The sequence below is a fragment of the Mauremys reevesii genome, linkage group 15 (assembly GCF_016161935.1).
Source record: "Mauremys reevesii isolate NIE-2019 linkage group 15, ASM1616193v1, whole genome shotgun sequence".
NCBI classification, from domain to species: domain Eukaryota; kingdom Metazoa; phylum Chordata; order Testudines; family Geoemydidae; genus Mauremys; species Mauremys reevesii.
Window position 1 is genome coordinate 32,659,568 of NC_052637.1, and position 14,878 is coordinate 32,674,445.

A 14,878-nucleotide genomic window follows, 5' to 3' on the forward strand; every position below is an offset into this window, starting at 1 on the left:
AAACCACTGAGCTATCCCTCCCCCTGACATAGGATATAGTGCATAAGTTACTCTCCATGATAGTCCAAGAACAATTAAAATGTGTTTTTGTCCTTTTTGAAGAAAAGTTATTTTAAACTTTTCTTCAAAGGTGTTTGCAGGATAGTACAATTTTTACTTATTTATTTATCGTCTTAATTTTTATTTATTTATTTATTGGTATTTAACTTTCTTGTAGAATCCGTGTCCAGAGTTAAATTCAGGCTTTCTTTCAAAGATGACATTTTGGTGGTTTACACGGTGAGCATGTCCTTCTAAGGCTTTTATAACCCCAAGGATAACCTCCATTTTGTTGGCAAAAATACAGGACTTCTGACTAGAGTGACCAGATGTCCCGATTTTATAGGGACAATCCTGATACTTGGGGCTTTTTCTTATAAGGTGCCAATAACCCCCCATGCTCCATCCCAATTTTTCACACTTGCTATCTGGTCACCCTACTTCTGACAATGAAAAAATTCTCTTGTAGTATCTACTGGATAAAGTCACTCACTTCCTGTTCAGTCTTGTGTGATGTTTCCCCTGAGAGGTGCCAGTACACCAGTGGTAGCAGTGAAAGAGTTTTAAAAATCTGTCCATAAAGTGCCCACAAGATTCATAATACCTTTCAGAACTGTAGAGGTGAAACTGAAGAGTGGCCTAATAAACAGTATATACAATTTGCTTACTATGCACTGGAGTGCTAACATACAGCAAGGGAGTTGGTGAGTCATAAGAACATGTTGCACAACAGGGATAATATTGCAGCCTCTGGGGGGATGTCTTTAATTTCCTGTGGAAGTTTTCATGTATTTGTAAAGGGGTTTTCTGTACAATAAGGAAAGAAAATGGAGTCCTATATGTAACATGACAACTTTCAACAATAGAATTGTTGGTGTTACACATGGGTTCAAGGTGCAAAGTTCAGATCAGGATTCAGATCCAAAGTTTTGGCCCATCCTTGATAGAGAGATGGACCAACTGCAAAGTTCACATCCAGACTCAAACTTTCTTTGAGGGCGGTGGCATCTGGGATTTTTGCTTCAGCTTCAGTGATAATAATTACACTGGCATTAGCAATGTCCTCTTATTATCCTGTGTGTAAACCCAGTAAGACCATTTCTAATAAAGTGTGTGTCATATTTGCAAAGTTTCTAAGGGATTTGAATGCTCAACTCCTATTAGAAATTAATGGGCATTAGCTGTCCATATCCCCTAGGCAGCTTTGACAACTTCACCCTAAATATACCATTGAGGAATAATAATTTTCAGTAATATGGGGAAAAAATCCCATTTTCCTTTGGCTGTTTATGGTCTCTTGATTTTTATACTTCATTCAGCTCAGGCAGTGACACTCAACTAGTTTATTTTAACATCCTAACACTTCACCATTCTTATGCAGTAGTACAATTCAACTCAAACACTTCTGGAGATGGTTTCTTAATTGTTCTTTAAATTGTTTTAATTTATTTTTTTTTAAAAATCATGACAATATTTCTATAATATATTAGGTTTTAAAAATATTGTTTACTAAACCTAAACTACCTCACCTCCTTTCCCTGCATTTGTAACTCGTTTTTGCTTTAGGATCTGATTATCACTCTTGGTTTAGAGAGAGATCCCTCTTACTTTTGTTAGCTAAGTGGCACTGGAGTTTCTAATGTTAATAGATGCCTTTAATTTTATCAGCCAAATGGATTTGGAACTATTCTTTTTATATTCATACAGCATGGCAATTCTTGGTTATAAGAGGCCTCTGGAAGATAAAGACTTATGGTCATTGAATAAAGATGATACCTCCAGTATAATTGTACAACAACTGCATAAAGAGTGGGATAAACAAAAAGACGAATGGAAACAGTAAGTGCTTCCACTTTTTAGCAAACCGAGATTGATCTCTAAATTGTCTGTACGTTAAAAATGAGTCCTGCTCTGAAAAGGGACGAAGGCCTCGTCTACGCTATAACATTGCTCCTGCCGATGTAAGTTCCCCACTACACAGACCTAATAATTTCACCTCCGCGAGAGGCGCAGCACTTAGGTCAATGTAGTTAGGGTGACTCAGTGTCTGTGTAGACACTGCGTTATTTACATTGCCTCTTGACTGTCAGCCACTCATGGACTCACAGCTGGAGCTTCTCTGCCCCGGGGCTGACAGCTAGGGCTGTTGGCCCAGGTTGGGGCTGGCTTCAGCTGCCAGTGTCCCACAATGCCCCACACAGTTAAGTTGGTGGAAGCTGTCCTGGTGAGGACGTGCACCACCGACAGGTGGGACATGTGTGGACGTGAACCACCTTGGTAATTACAATCTAACTTGGGTTGACTTAATTTTGTAGTGTAGGCAAGACCTATGTAAAATGGCCACCTATTAACTCAACCAATCTGTTTTCCAGGAGTATTAAGTCATGTGTGCTTGCTTTAATACACTTTTACTCCTGTTAGCACTGCAGAGCCAACACGCTTATGAGAAAGTGAGCTGGGGTCTTCTCTGGCTCAGACATCACCTGTAGAATTGCTAAGTAAGTTATAAGTGCAGAGTGTCCACCACTGGTGGTGTGTGAGCCAAAAGGACCGAGCTGAGCAGTTTGGGTGGGGAAAGATCTCCTTACTCGAAACTGAGCAGACTTCATCTGGAATCCCTGAGACACAATAGCTCTGGAGCCTGATGATTTCATGCTGAATCGATCTTCAGAGTAGACTTTATGTGCATCTTAAGAAACTAAAGGAATCCCCCCCACACACACACACATGCATGAGGCTTTCACATCTCACACCACCTTCAGCCTTTGAATAAGCTCCTGGGGTGAGGAATAAGGAACTAGGGATGAGATGCTTAGTTCAGCTTCTCACTTCCAACTAGTAATAAGTTTTTTAAAAATGACCAACATTGCTTATGAAAGAGGCCCCTGCTCCCAGCCAGGGGCGGCTCTGGGAATTGCGCCGCCCCAAGCAGGGCGGCACGCCGCGGGGGGCGCTCTGGCAGTTGCTGGTCCCACAGCTCCGGTGGACCTCCTGCAGATGTGCCTGCTGAGGGTCCGCTGGTCCCGCGGCTCCGGTGGACCTCCTGCGGCACACCGGCCCAAGCACACGCTTGGCGCGCTGGGGTCTGGAGCTGGCCCTGCTCCCAGCGAAGTTAGTGGCAGAATTCCCATTTTTTCAAGGGCAGCCAGCATTAGGCTTGGCCTTTGCATGTAGTTCTCACACTAGACGAGGGGTCCTTTCGATCTCACGTTCTGTCCTAATCTGATCTAAAAGGACAATTATTTGTTGTGACTGTCTCTCTCTCACCCACTGCCTGGTGTCAAAAGCACTTCTAAATAAATAGATCTCACTGAGAATGTGCTTATAGCCGGAAACGTCAATAAATGGGTCCTTCATTTCCATTTCCTCTAATTGTGGAGCTATTTCTTCTCCATACAGAGGTTTTCCTCTGTTTCCCAGCTTCATGCAATCATGCCAAGTTGGAAAGCCCCCGTAATGGGTTAGCCACTCTCTCATAATAGTATTTTTGGCAGGGTTAAATGTGATGGGGAGTTTTTGCTTTGCAGGTAAGATTTGAAGAGCTTCCAGTACTAACACCACTGGCTGTTCGGTTCTTTTAATAACTTGTCTATTTTTATGGAAGGGTGTAACGTGCATTGTGTGGGATCTGGTCTCTTGGTGCATGGACATAAACCCAACTTTGCCCTAATGAGATTTGTGTAATGAGGGCAGACGGTTTACAGAGACATCGAGGGCCCAGCAGAACTTCCATTCTGAAACCGTGCCTGGGGTTTCGGCAAAAAGTTCATTGTTTTTTTAGATTCTTTACAGTGCTGGTAGCCCCCCCCCCCCCCAAAGTGTGTTGCTTGCAAACTGAGCAAATCTAACGTGGCAAATACTGAGCGAGAGAATGGACTGTGAAACCCGGTGAACTACTTTCAGCAAATAATTTATTTGTCTGATTTAGCCTTTATTTTCTGTTCACAGATGGTCTGTGAACAGATCAGAATTTCCACAGTTTTGTTCAAGGAATAATGTATGTGAACACATTTCTGCCTCTGCACTCTTTGTCACGGGTATCACTTTGAGAATCTGTGGACTGTTCAAATTTTAGGCCAGTGGAGTCCTCAGCTAGCTCCAAAAAACTACCCAGTCCTTGGAAAAAGTCAAAAAGCCCCTGTCTTGATGCTATTAACAAAAGAGGTTAAATCAAAACTAACATCTGTCATGGCTGCTCCCAGGGTTCTTTTCCTGTCCTTCCTTGTAGCTGATCCTAACTTCCTCTCCTCTAGAGGCTTCACCTACCTGCATTACATTCAGGGTGGAGTTTAAGCCAAAATTGCCTCAGTGAGTCAGCATGGTTCCAACATCTGCTGATAGAGGGGGGAGGGCAGCAAAAAATCCTGCCAGCCTCTTCTGAGAGGGTTGAAGGAGTGAGAGTATCAAGAAGATGGGATTTCCAACAGCACCTAGGGGAATTAGGCACCCAAATCTCATTGAAAGTCAGTGCATGTTGGATGTAGGGTGACCAGATGTCCCGATTTTATAGAGACAGTCCTGATTTTGGGGTCTTTTTCTTATACAGGCTCCTATTACCCCCACCCTCTGTCCCGATTTTTCACATTTGCTCTCTGGTCACCCTAGCTGGATGTCTGACTCCCTTAGGTGCTTCTGAAAATTCCACCCAGAGTCTCAAATAAAATTATAATAAATGTATCACACTTTTCATCAGTAGCTCTCAGTGTTTTGCAAAGGGAATATCTTTATTCACATTTTTACAGATGGGGGAAACTGAGACACAAACAGGTGAGGTGACTTGCACAGGGTTACTCAACGGGCCAGTGGCAGAGCCAGGAATAGAACCCAAATCTCTTGTGTTTTAGTTTGGGGCTCTATTCACTGGGTCGCATAGCCGCCATAGTGCTCCTGAGCTCTTGCCGTAATCATTTGTTTCATACTCTTAGGAAAGAAGACGTGGCATATGTGAAGACATCTAACCATGTGCTGAACCATGTTGGTGATGGCCCAGAGGAGGCAGAAGTTCTGATACAGGACAAGAGGCAGCATAAAGAGCCTTCCTTCCTCAAAGCATTGCTAAGAACCTTTGGCCCATACTTCTTGATCGGCTCTTTCTACAAGCTGATCCAAGATCTGCTTTCTTTCGTCAACCCTCAGTTGTTAAGGTTGGTTTCTCCTATCAGTCGTTTTTACCCACAGTCCTCAAGAAGTCTCCGCTTCAGAGAAGAGCATGCTTTTTGAAGGGCATTATTTTCTCCACACAGTGTTGTGTGTGCAAGCCCGACAGCTTTTGTGGTGACATGGCAAAAGGTGGACGTTCTTCCTTGTGTACTAAAAGGGAAATCAGACAGGCCTGACTAGGACACCTAAAAATGAAAGACCCATAAATTGGGCATAGCCAAAGGGCTGCCATGGGCTAAAAAATGGCCTATTGCATTCTGAGTGGCGGCCTAAAGTAGTTTATTCTTTACTGCTGAGGAGCATCTGCAGCCAGGCAGGCAGAGCACTGCATTCTGGGATCAGTAGTTTTTGCATGCCTGATGTCTACATCAATGATGAAGGCAGCTGCAATATACCTCATTGTATACAAATGAAGTGTGTCCCTTAGACATCTGGCAGGTTGCCAGTGTAGCTCTTGGCTGGGACAGGTTTGGGAGTTCCTGCCTTATATGTAGATTTATTCTAGTCAGAGCCAAGGCCTTGCATATTCTCAAAGGTGTTGCAGTGGTGAGAACGTGGGGTGGGGTGAATACATTTTCCAGAAAAAGGAAATGATCAGATACAAGAAGGAAGGTCCTTGCCAAAAGTGAGAAGCGGGGTTAGTAGCACCTTTCCCGCCTTCTCTTGCACTCTCCTTACATGGAGTAAGTCTCATAAAAATACTTTGCTCTTTGTCTCCCTGGGAGATCGGCTCTCCCAGCCCAAGTCATAAAAGGACTGTGCACCTTTGTAAAGTGGTATCTCACTTCTCTTTCTGTGTTGATTTATTCATGTGGCACAAAGCCCACTAGCTCATTAACTAGGAAGAATGTAGTGATGGAAATACCAGAGTTGCAGGGAATAGCAGTTGTGTTCCATCAAGCAATCATTTTTTGCTTTCTATCTTTAAAAGACGCACCAACATTTTACATGCTTATGGAAAGAATAGTGGAGAATGGATTACAACTGTAAATGAATGTAGGGGGTGGGGTGGAAAAAGACTGGGTCTTATGGTGTAAAAACCTCTGTTAAAATAATGCTTTGTGTGGAGCTGTCTTCTGAGATCCTGCTGATAGGTGAGTGCTTTGCATAACACACAAAAACTTGTTACAAAGAGGAGGATCCAACCCATCGTATCTTCATTTTGTAGTTTAAAAGATATCTCCTTTCAAAGCCTTGAGGGAAGAGGAGAGTGCTAGCAGGCTTTTAAGGGGAAAGTGGGTTAAATGTCCTTGTACCCTGGGAACTTTTCAAACTTATATCAATTCACAGACAAGTTTAATGTCCTGATCGATAATATCTCAAGGCACATTGCCATGCATTCATGTAAGCATCTAAACTCTTGTGAGCAGCCTCAGGAGATTTATTTCTCGCAGCTGGAAAAAGTAGGGCGGTTTGGCAAGTTTTGATGCATGTAAAACAATAGTTTTGTATTTCTAGAAAGGTCACTAGGTCACATGCTGGGTCCATCAGGAAGAGCTTTACAGAGCTCCCCATCTAGTGTGCGTCAGTCTGCTGATGCCGCCTGGAGCTGCTCAGGGGAAGGTGGGTTTGGGGCCAAAAAGGAATGTTAACCATGGCCTCCATGCTTTTGCCGCAAGTGATTTGGGGCCTGATCCTTAGCTTTTGCAAATCGTCACTGAAGTCCCTGGAGCTATGCCAGTTCACACCAGCTGGTGCTCTGGCCCTTTGAATCAAATCATAGGTCCTACTTTCCTCTGATAAGAAAAGGCAGAATTATTGTGCCAGAGCTTAATTATCGGATTCATAGTGCCAGATCCACTTTATGTGGCTAGTAACCTGAAATTGGAAATGCAGTTACTGGGGTTATTGTGCATTACTTGGTATTTTCTGCTTATTAGCCATATCTTCACCATGCAGGCCTCACTGGGAAAGCAATTGTGTGGAGTAGAAGTCAAGGGTTATTAATGAAGATAAATGGCTAGTTTAATGGCATTGCCATTTAGCTAAAAGGTAGATGTGATTGTCAATTCTTTACGGCTACATCTAGGAGAATGGGGTTTGGAGCCTATTTCCCAGCCAGCCCGAGGCACTGGTGGTCCAGGAGTTTGAAGAAGGTTAGGATGAGGTGATGGTTTGACTATAACCTGCTGTGATGCAGTTTTGGAGGAGAGGGAGAAAAAACAATTAGAAACAAGCTCCAGACCTGTGGGGTAATTGAATGACTGTCTTCTGCCAGAGGGGCAAAGTTGGCTGGGGATCCATTAGCCCCTTGGTATTTGTAAGTAGGCTGAGGGAGCTCAGCTGAGAGAGAGCTGCAGGAGAACCAGGGCTCTCCAGCAGAGACGGCGTCACAGTGAGTGAAATAGACTCTTGTCTGTGAAGGCCTGGAGGAATTTGCCCCCGCCACCCAGCGGGTCCGGGACCTCTCCTCAGCTCTTGTGCGGTTGTGGAGCGGAGGTCCCGGGGCCGCGGGAGGTGGAGTGGAGCAGAGGGCAGCAGCAGCACAGACAGACCCTCCAGTCGCGCCTGGCGCGCAGGTCCACGCGCGGGCTCGTGGTGGACCTCCGCAGGCATGACTGCGCGGGAGCCACCACCGCCGCCCCTGCTGGCAAAATGGCCGCGCCGCCGCGCACTTGGCGCGCTGGGGTCTGGAGCCGGCCCTGCCAGAGGTAGGACTTGGAAGAAATGGGAAGATTGCTGGGGGAAGCTGCTGGCATCCCTGTGGAAGGGATGCAGTGAGAAAACCCTGAGAAGAAGCAGTGGGTAGCAGCACAATTGGCTCATGAAGGACATAAGTGGGTTTGTTTTGGAATGTTGGTGTTGACTGTTTGATTGGACTTTCATAACCGCAGAAGGGGACCGAACTTCCGTAGGGCCAGGCCACAGAAGGCCAAGATGGAGACATGCTATTGAGGGGCCGTGGAAGTGGCCGCCAGTGGGGGCATTAGAGATGTGTCCCTGTAATGCCTTAACTTGACACTAGGGAGTGCTCTGAGGGTGAGTACAGTCTCCTACACCTGCCTTATGTAGTAGACAGGCTGGTGTCTCACTGTATGTGTCACTCAGCTCTGGCTACATGCAGCTACTTAGAGAGGCCAGATAAGGAACAGTGCATTATAGAGGCAGGAGCTCAGCAGAGCCTGATGTTCTGCCTTGTATTCCATCTATTGCTGGTTTGTTCACAACTGGGCTTTCTCTCTGGCAAGAGCTAATGTTTAGCTGTTGTATCTTTGTAATGTTATTTGAATAAAGCCATAACCTAGCTTGTAACCAGGAGAATTTTTTGTTATTTGTGAGAAAAGGGAGTATGTGGCAACCTGCTATGGATAAGAGAAGCTGTGTTATGTTATGTCCCATTAATCTCTCTCCTTGTTTTGTTTTTCTTCCCCAACTTTCTTAAAAACAGCATATTAATTAGCTTCATTAAGGATAAAGATGCCCCATCCTGGTGGGGATTTTTGATTGCAGCTTTGATGTTTTTCTCTGCCGTGCTGCAGACTATAATACTTCACCAACATTTCCAGTACTGCTTTGTTACTGGGATGAGGCTGAGAACTGGCATCACTGGGATGATATACAGAAAGGTAAGACTGGAAGCATGTAATTGGTCAATGCAACTATATATAGCCAAGGGGGAGTGATTTTAGCCATTAGACAATAAGGAGAGAACAGGCTCATGATTATGGGGAGAAAGCAGTCTCCTGGAAAATAAAATGAATGCTCATTTTTCTAAAATGCCTCACTGAACCTTAAAGTGCTTTCAGAAAGTAGCAGCTGAGTGTGGGTGTGTTGTTGGATCACCAAACATGGCACAGTCAAATATTGGTTTTATTTAAATATTCAAAATCAAGAGATGCATCCTTAGTCATAACATATTATCTCAGAAAATAATTGTATCTAATAAAAAGGCATCATGTACTGATCAAGATGGAGGAGCTCAAAACAAAATATGTCTCATGAAATTTTATTCTCCAAATGAATTAAAGATGATTTAGGATTCACTTCATTGTTTTATTCCTACTGGAGAAGTATCTACTTAGTTGGGTATCTAGCTTTCCTATTCCCTGAGGATTTATTATCTGCATTTCTCTGCATGTGTCCAAGATTGATAATTATCAGGGTTTCTCACTTTCCAGTCCTTGGTCATCACAAACTCAGCAAAGCGCTCGTCTACTGTTGGAGAAATTGTCAACTTGATGTCAGTGGATGCCCAGCGGTTCATGGATTTGGTGACTTTCCTGAACATGTTATGGTCGGCGCCACTTCAGATTTGTCTAGCTTTATACTTCCTCTGGCAGGTACAGGAACCATCGCATTTGTCAGAGTTTTTATTTCAGTGACACACAGACTGGTTTTTGTTTGTTGAATTCGCCACCATTTTCAGAAACCTGCTCTCATTCTGTCTTGTTTTGGCATAGAATGATTGACACCAACTTACCAAATTTCCTGCATTTGATTGAATAAATGTGCCCTGGATGAGTGGACTTCGGGCTGTAACACCCTTTAGAGCAGTGGTCACCAACCAGTCGATCGTGATCTCCGGCAGTGCAGCATGGCTGCCGCTAAGGCAGACTCCCTACCCCGGCCCCACGCTGCTCCCGGAAGCGGCTAGTGTGGCAGCAGGGACAGGAGGTCTTTTATGCACTGCTCCTGCCTGCAAGCACTGCTCCTGCAGTTCCTATTGGCTGGGAGAGCTGCGGGGGGCAGTGCTTGCAGAGAGGGGCAGTGCACGGAGCCCCCCAGGGGCCGCAGGGGTGCGTTGGCCCCTTCCGGGAGTGGTGTGGGGAGGTGCAGGAGAGAAGAGAGAAGTCAGGGGAAATGCCCTCACTCTCAATACCGTGATCTACACTTTATACAACGAGAAGAGGGGAAGCAAAGTCAGAATTCCCAGTGGGAGGATGGAAATTCACACTATTGTTTCAAATACATGTTAGTGAAGCAATGCCTTACTCTTCACCAAACCCAGCTTCTTTCAGTACTATCTACCGGAGATGACCTTATTTCATGGAGAGCAACAATTTACATTGTCTCTTTTCCTATCAAGACTTTAGGGCCTTCTGTGTTGGCGGGGGTTGCAGTGATGATCTTACTAATCCCATTGAATGCTGCAATTGCTATAAAAACCAGAGCGTTCCAGGTAGGTAACGTTAAGAATAGTCCATAACCCAAGGTGGTGGCTCTTCTAGAAAAGTGGAAGGAGTCAGAGTCTTTTTAGTGCCTATTGAATCGAAAGTGCAATGTGTTTGTGTACGTTGGATGAGATGCTGTCAGTCAAAAGAATCATGAATGGGACTTTTCAGTATCATCCAGTGTTGGCTTAATTCTGCTGCTCCTATTGAAGTCAATGACAGTTTTACCATTGATTTCCATAGGAGCAGAGGGAGGCCAGCACTGAACACCTTTGAAAACCCACTCCATTTTTTTTTTAACATTCCTTCCCTGTGTTACTACAAATAACTCAGTGATTCAGCTTCATGAATCTTTAAAATCTGATGTTACTTTTCTCCATTGATGTTGCTTGGGTCCTGTTTTGCATTTCGCTAGGCTTGAATATTGAAGCTGGACAGGTCATTTTTTATTACATTCTCTGACACAAGCCAAATGCTATTGTGTTTGAGTTGCAAGCACTGCAGGGGAGTGTTTTAAAAGAAGTCACTGAAACGTAAAGACAAAACTTTCTCTCTCTTTTTTTTTTTAACCTTCCCATACCACCTTTTTTTTTTTTAAACAGACCTCAGCTGCTTGAGAGAATCCCTTGTAAGAGGCTCTTTGACTTGACTTTCATTTCATCTATGGCTTTGATCCAAAGGGGCTCTGAAAAAAGCTTGGACGAGTAATTAATGAGCTGGGTCTCCAAGGTTGGATCCCTCTGTGGGATCAGGGCCACAAGAAGGACAAATGTATACAAAGATTAGGCTATTATTTTGTTTGCTTTGAGTACATAAGAGCAAATATAAGAGCTATTCTTAGTGACAGACAGAGGCTGTCAACCAGTCTGAGTCCAGATTAAATCGTTACACGTTATCTGCAGAATCTCATTTCTTACCATCCATGAGCTAAACTGAACAAGTTTCATTTTAGTTAGTGCAAACGATTTTAATACTAAAGGAGATTGCACTAATAATTTAAATAGCCAGTTCTCCTCACAGGCCTTCCCTAGTGCAAGCAAGAAAATTGAGAGGTTGAATGATTCACTGTTCAAGTGAAAGATGTGCAGAATGATGCCAGGTGCTCTTCCAAGCAAACCCCTGTCTGAAGGGGACCTCTACTGGGACAAGAGGATAATTCCCTCATCTCTATACCCATTCACTTGGTGGCCCCTACTGTGAGTAGGGTGACCAGATAGCAACTGTGAAAAAACGGGACAGGGGGTGGGGAGTAGTAGGCGCCTATATAAGAAAAAGTCTCAAAAAATGGGACTGTCCCTTTAAAAACGGCACATCTGGTCATCCTAACTGTGAGTGCCTAGAAAGAGGGCAGATATGTTGGCGTACTTGTGCTATGGATTTCTGTCCTCTAAGGTAGAAATTAAAACTGCCAACTCATTTCTTGTAGACCACTGGGCAGTCAACAGATGATGATGCCTTTCATCAGTGCCAACCCTGGCCAAATTTGAACTGCTGACTTTAAGATGAAAGGAATTCCATTAGCAATCTCCGTGATCATCCACACTCCATGACTGTGCAATACTAATGCAACAAAGTCCTTTGGCTTGTAGCTGGAAAAATCCAGCTAAGAGATTATGCTGAGTAATGGGATGTCATAATCTCCTAGTGACTGGAGTATTTTTTTGAGGTAAAGAGCCCAACCCTTGAGGTTCTGGCTTCAGCCCTCTGTGGGCGCCCCTGCGAAAGCTTCTGTCCGCTGCCTGCCCGCCGTCACTCTTCCCCTTCTCTTTTTGTATATATTTTATTAGGCCAGTTTTTAGTTTTCAGTTCCCATATCTTGCCTTGTGTATAGTGTTATAGTAGCCAGTGGTTAGGCCTCTATCCTCTTCCTCCCTTTGCCTCTAGGCGGGTGTAGTTAGTGTGCTCTGCCTCTGCCCAGTGTGCTCATGCCCGCCCGAAGGGCTCCCGCCGCCTGGGGTGTGTGCGCCTAAGGGCTAGCCCAAGATCACGGCGCGACCGCGCACCCGACAAGGAGCCTGCTTGGAAGCGCATAAGCCCGCGCGCGCGCCAGACGCACAGGCAAGCGTCGGCTAACCGTGGCATCGGCCGCACGGCGCCCACGGGCCGGAACGGAAGGCAGACTCCAGCCGGGCCATAGCACCGGCGGCAGCACCGACCCGGTACCGGCGGCGCGCCGCACCACCCGCGGCGCCACGCGGCCACGCGCAAGGCCGGGCGCGGGCCCCGGCGCGTCCCAGCACCGCCAAGCCCCGCCAGGCCCCCGCGTGGGCCCTAGCGCCGCCCGCGTGTTGGCGCCTGACGCCGTGGTGAGCGCGCGAGCTCCGCCGGGCGTCCAGTGTCCGCAGCGAGCCCGTGCGAGTCCCCCGCTGCGCGCCCGCCGCCCCGCGCCGCGGAGGCGTCGCAGCCGGCTGCCGGAGCCGCCCGCACGGAGCCCGGCGCCCGCCGGCCGGGGCCGCCCCGGCGCCCCCGCTCCCGCCCGGGCGCGGGGCGGGCTGGACCACGGCCCGGCGCCGGACCCGCGGCTGCCCGCCACCTCTCCGCCCACCCGCCGCCCGGAGTCGGCCGCCGCTCGCCCGCCGTCGCCTCCCGCCGGCGCCGAGCCCAGCCGGCTCCGCTCCGGCCTCGACGCCCCTCCCGATCGCCGCCCCGCGCGGTGCGCGTACCGCCCAGCATCCCGCACCGGTCCGCGGCCGCACGGGTCGCGTACCGCCCACCCCCGCCGCCCGCGCGGCCGCGGTCCCCCCGGCCCCGCCGCCCCGCCGGTCCCACCGCCGCCCTCCGCGGAACCAGGTCCGCCCCCCCTCCCCGAACCGGGTCCGCCGCCCCCGCGCCCCGCCGCCCCCGGTCCCGTACCGGGCCGGCCCGGACGCACCGCTTCCTCCGAGCCAGACGTCCCGGTCGCCCCTCAGCCGGCCCTCCCCTGCGCCCGCGCAAGGTCCCGCCTCGGCTCCGCCCGGTCGGGGGCGCTCGACCGCCCGCCGCTCCCGGCCGCGCCCCGACGGCCCGCGCCCGCCTCCCACGTGGGGGATTCGCCGCACCTGGCGTCACCGGCGAGCGGGCCGCACCACGCCTCCCCCACGCGCCGCCCTGGCGCGCCCTCTGGCCCAGCCAGGCCCGCGCGCCCCTGGCCGCGCAGCCCTCCGAGCCGCTGCACCGCGCCACGGGCCCGCGCAGCCTGGCCCACCTGGCCCCACTGACGCCTCTGGCTCCTGGCCCTCCGCGGAGCGCGGCCCCCCACCCTCTGGCCGCCCCGCGCCCGCGTTCTGGCGGTGGCTGGGAAGACCGCTTCATTGACCGCCCCGCCCCCTCAAACCCACCAGGAGACGCTGTGGGGGAGGGGCCGACCGCTGTGGGCCGCCCGGGGGCTCCGCCAGGAGATGGAGGAGGATGAGTTCCGCCCAGCGGCTTCCACTCGTGTCCAGCGTGCCACGGCCGCCTTTCCCCTTTGCGGCAAGACCAGCGGCCTCTGCGCGGCACACCACCCGTACACCCCCCACCCGCGAGGCCTGCCGTACAAGACAGTGCGGGAGACGGGCAGACCCTATATAGACCCCCGCCCGTACCCCAACTCGCACGCAGCGTGAATGGCCGCCGCCAGAAGAGTCGCCCGCGGCGCGCCGGTCCTCCAATCGTCGGCTCGTGGCGATGCCCAAGGAGGCGCGCCATGTCGCGCCGCGCCAACCAAATGATGCTAGCCCGTGCCAACCAAATCGGCCTCCTGCACTGAGATGCGCCGCCAACCACATGTCTGCCCAACACTGGCAGCACACCAGTTCTCACGACAACTTCCTCGCGGCGAATCCACAGGGAGGGAGCCGCCACGCCCCTCAACGGGCTGGCAGGACGCCGCCGGCGCTCGCAAGGCCACGGGCGACCTCGACGCGCGGGCGGGGCGTGCTCATCGCTGGCTCCTCGCCGCCATGCGAGGTGCACACGTGGCTGCAGGTGACGCCAGACACAGGACCATTACACGCCGAAAGGATGCCGAATCCGCGGACTCGCCAGACCTTTTCCGCGACGCCGGCGAGGCCATGGCGCCGCTTTTAGGATGCAGCGCCCGGCCCCGGACGCAGGCTCTCAACAGCACACGGCCACGCCGCCTTGGCGTGCAGAGTTACAGGCCGCTTGCCGCCTTCCACGCCAGGCAGACGGCACTTCCCGGGGGTGGCCCTCGCGCAACCTCCTCACCGCCAGGGCAGGGCCGCTGTCCGTCGCTTTGGGGCCCGCGCCCCGCGGCCCATCCTCTCTCATTCTCATCCTCTCGTTTCTTTTTCAACCGCCTCTCTATTTCCCTCCGTCCTGGTCCCCTCTTTCGCTCGGACCGCCTTCTTTCCCCTGTTCTCTGTCCAGTCCCCACCACCCTGCTGTCCCTCCTCCTTCCCCCACCTCTCCTCCCCTCCCTCCTCCCCATCACTCACTCTCTCCCTCCCAGTTCCTCGCCTCCACTCGCAAGTCCTCCTGTGCCATCTTGCGGTGCTGGTCCAGACAGGACAGGGCAGGTTTTTCCTATTCTATTCTATTCTTATCAAACTATGCAAGGCGCTATTTCCTTTACCATTCACCTTCCC

The 14,878-nt window shown here is 49.7% G+C and overlaps 1 protein-coding gene across 3 annotated transcripts in view; it reads left to right on the plus strand.

The window, feature by feature from the left end:
- ABCC3 (ATP binding cassette subfamily C member 3) overlaps positions 1-14,878 on the plus strand; it is a 101,418-nt gene that overhangs the window by 53,629 nt on the left and 32,911 nt on the right. For all 3 annotated transcript variants that reach the window (XM_039501172.1, XM_039501174.1, XM_039501171.1), the window contains 6 exons: positions 218-279; positions 1,747-1,878; positions 4,965-5,183; positions 8,588-8,765; positions 9,318-9,479; positions 10,226-10,318. In XM_039501172.1, the coding sequence (XP_039357106.1) occupies positions 218-279; positions 1,747-1,878; positions 4,965-5,183; positions 8,588-8,765; positions 9,318-9,479; positions 10,226-10,318 (846 nt within the window). The remainder of the gene's footprint in view (positions 1-217; positions 280-1,746; positions 1,879-4,964; positions 5,184-8,587; positions 8,766-9,317; positions 9,480-10,225; positions 10,319-14,878) is intronic.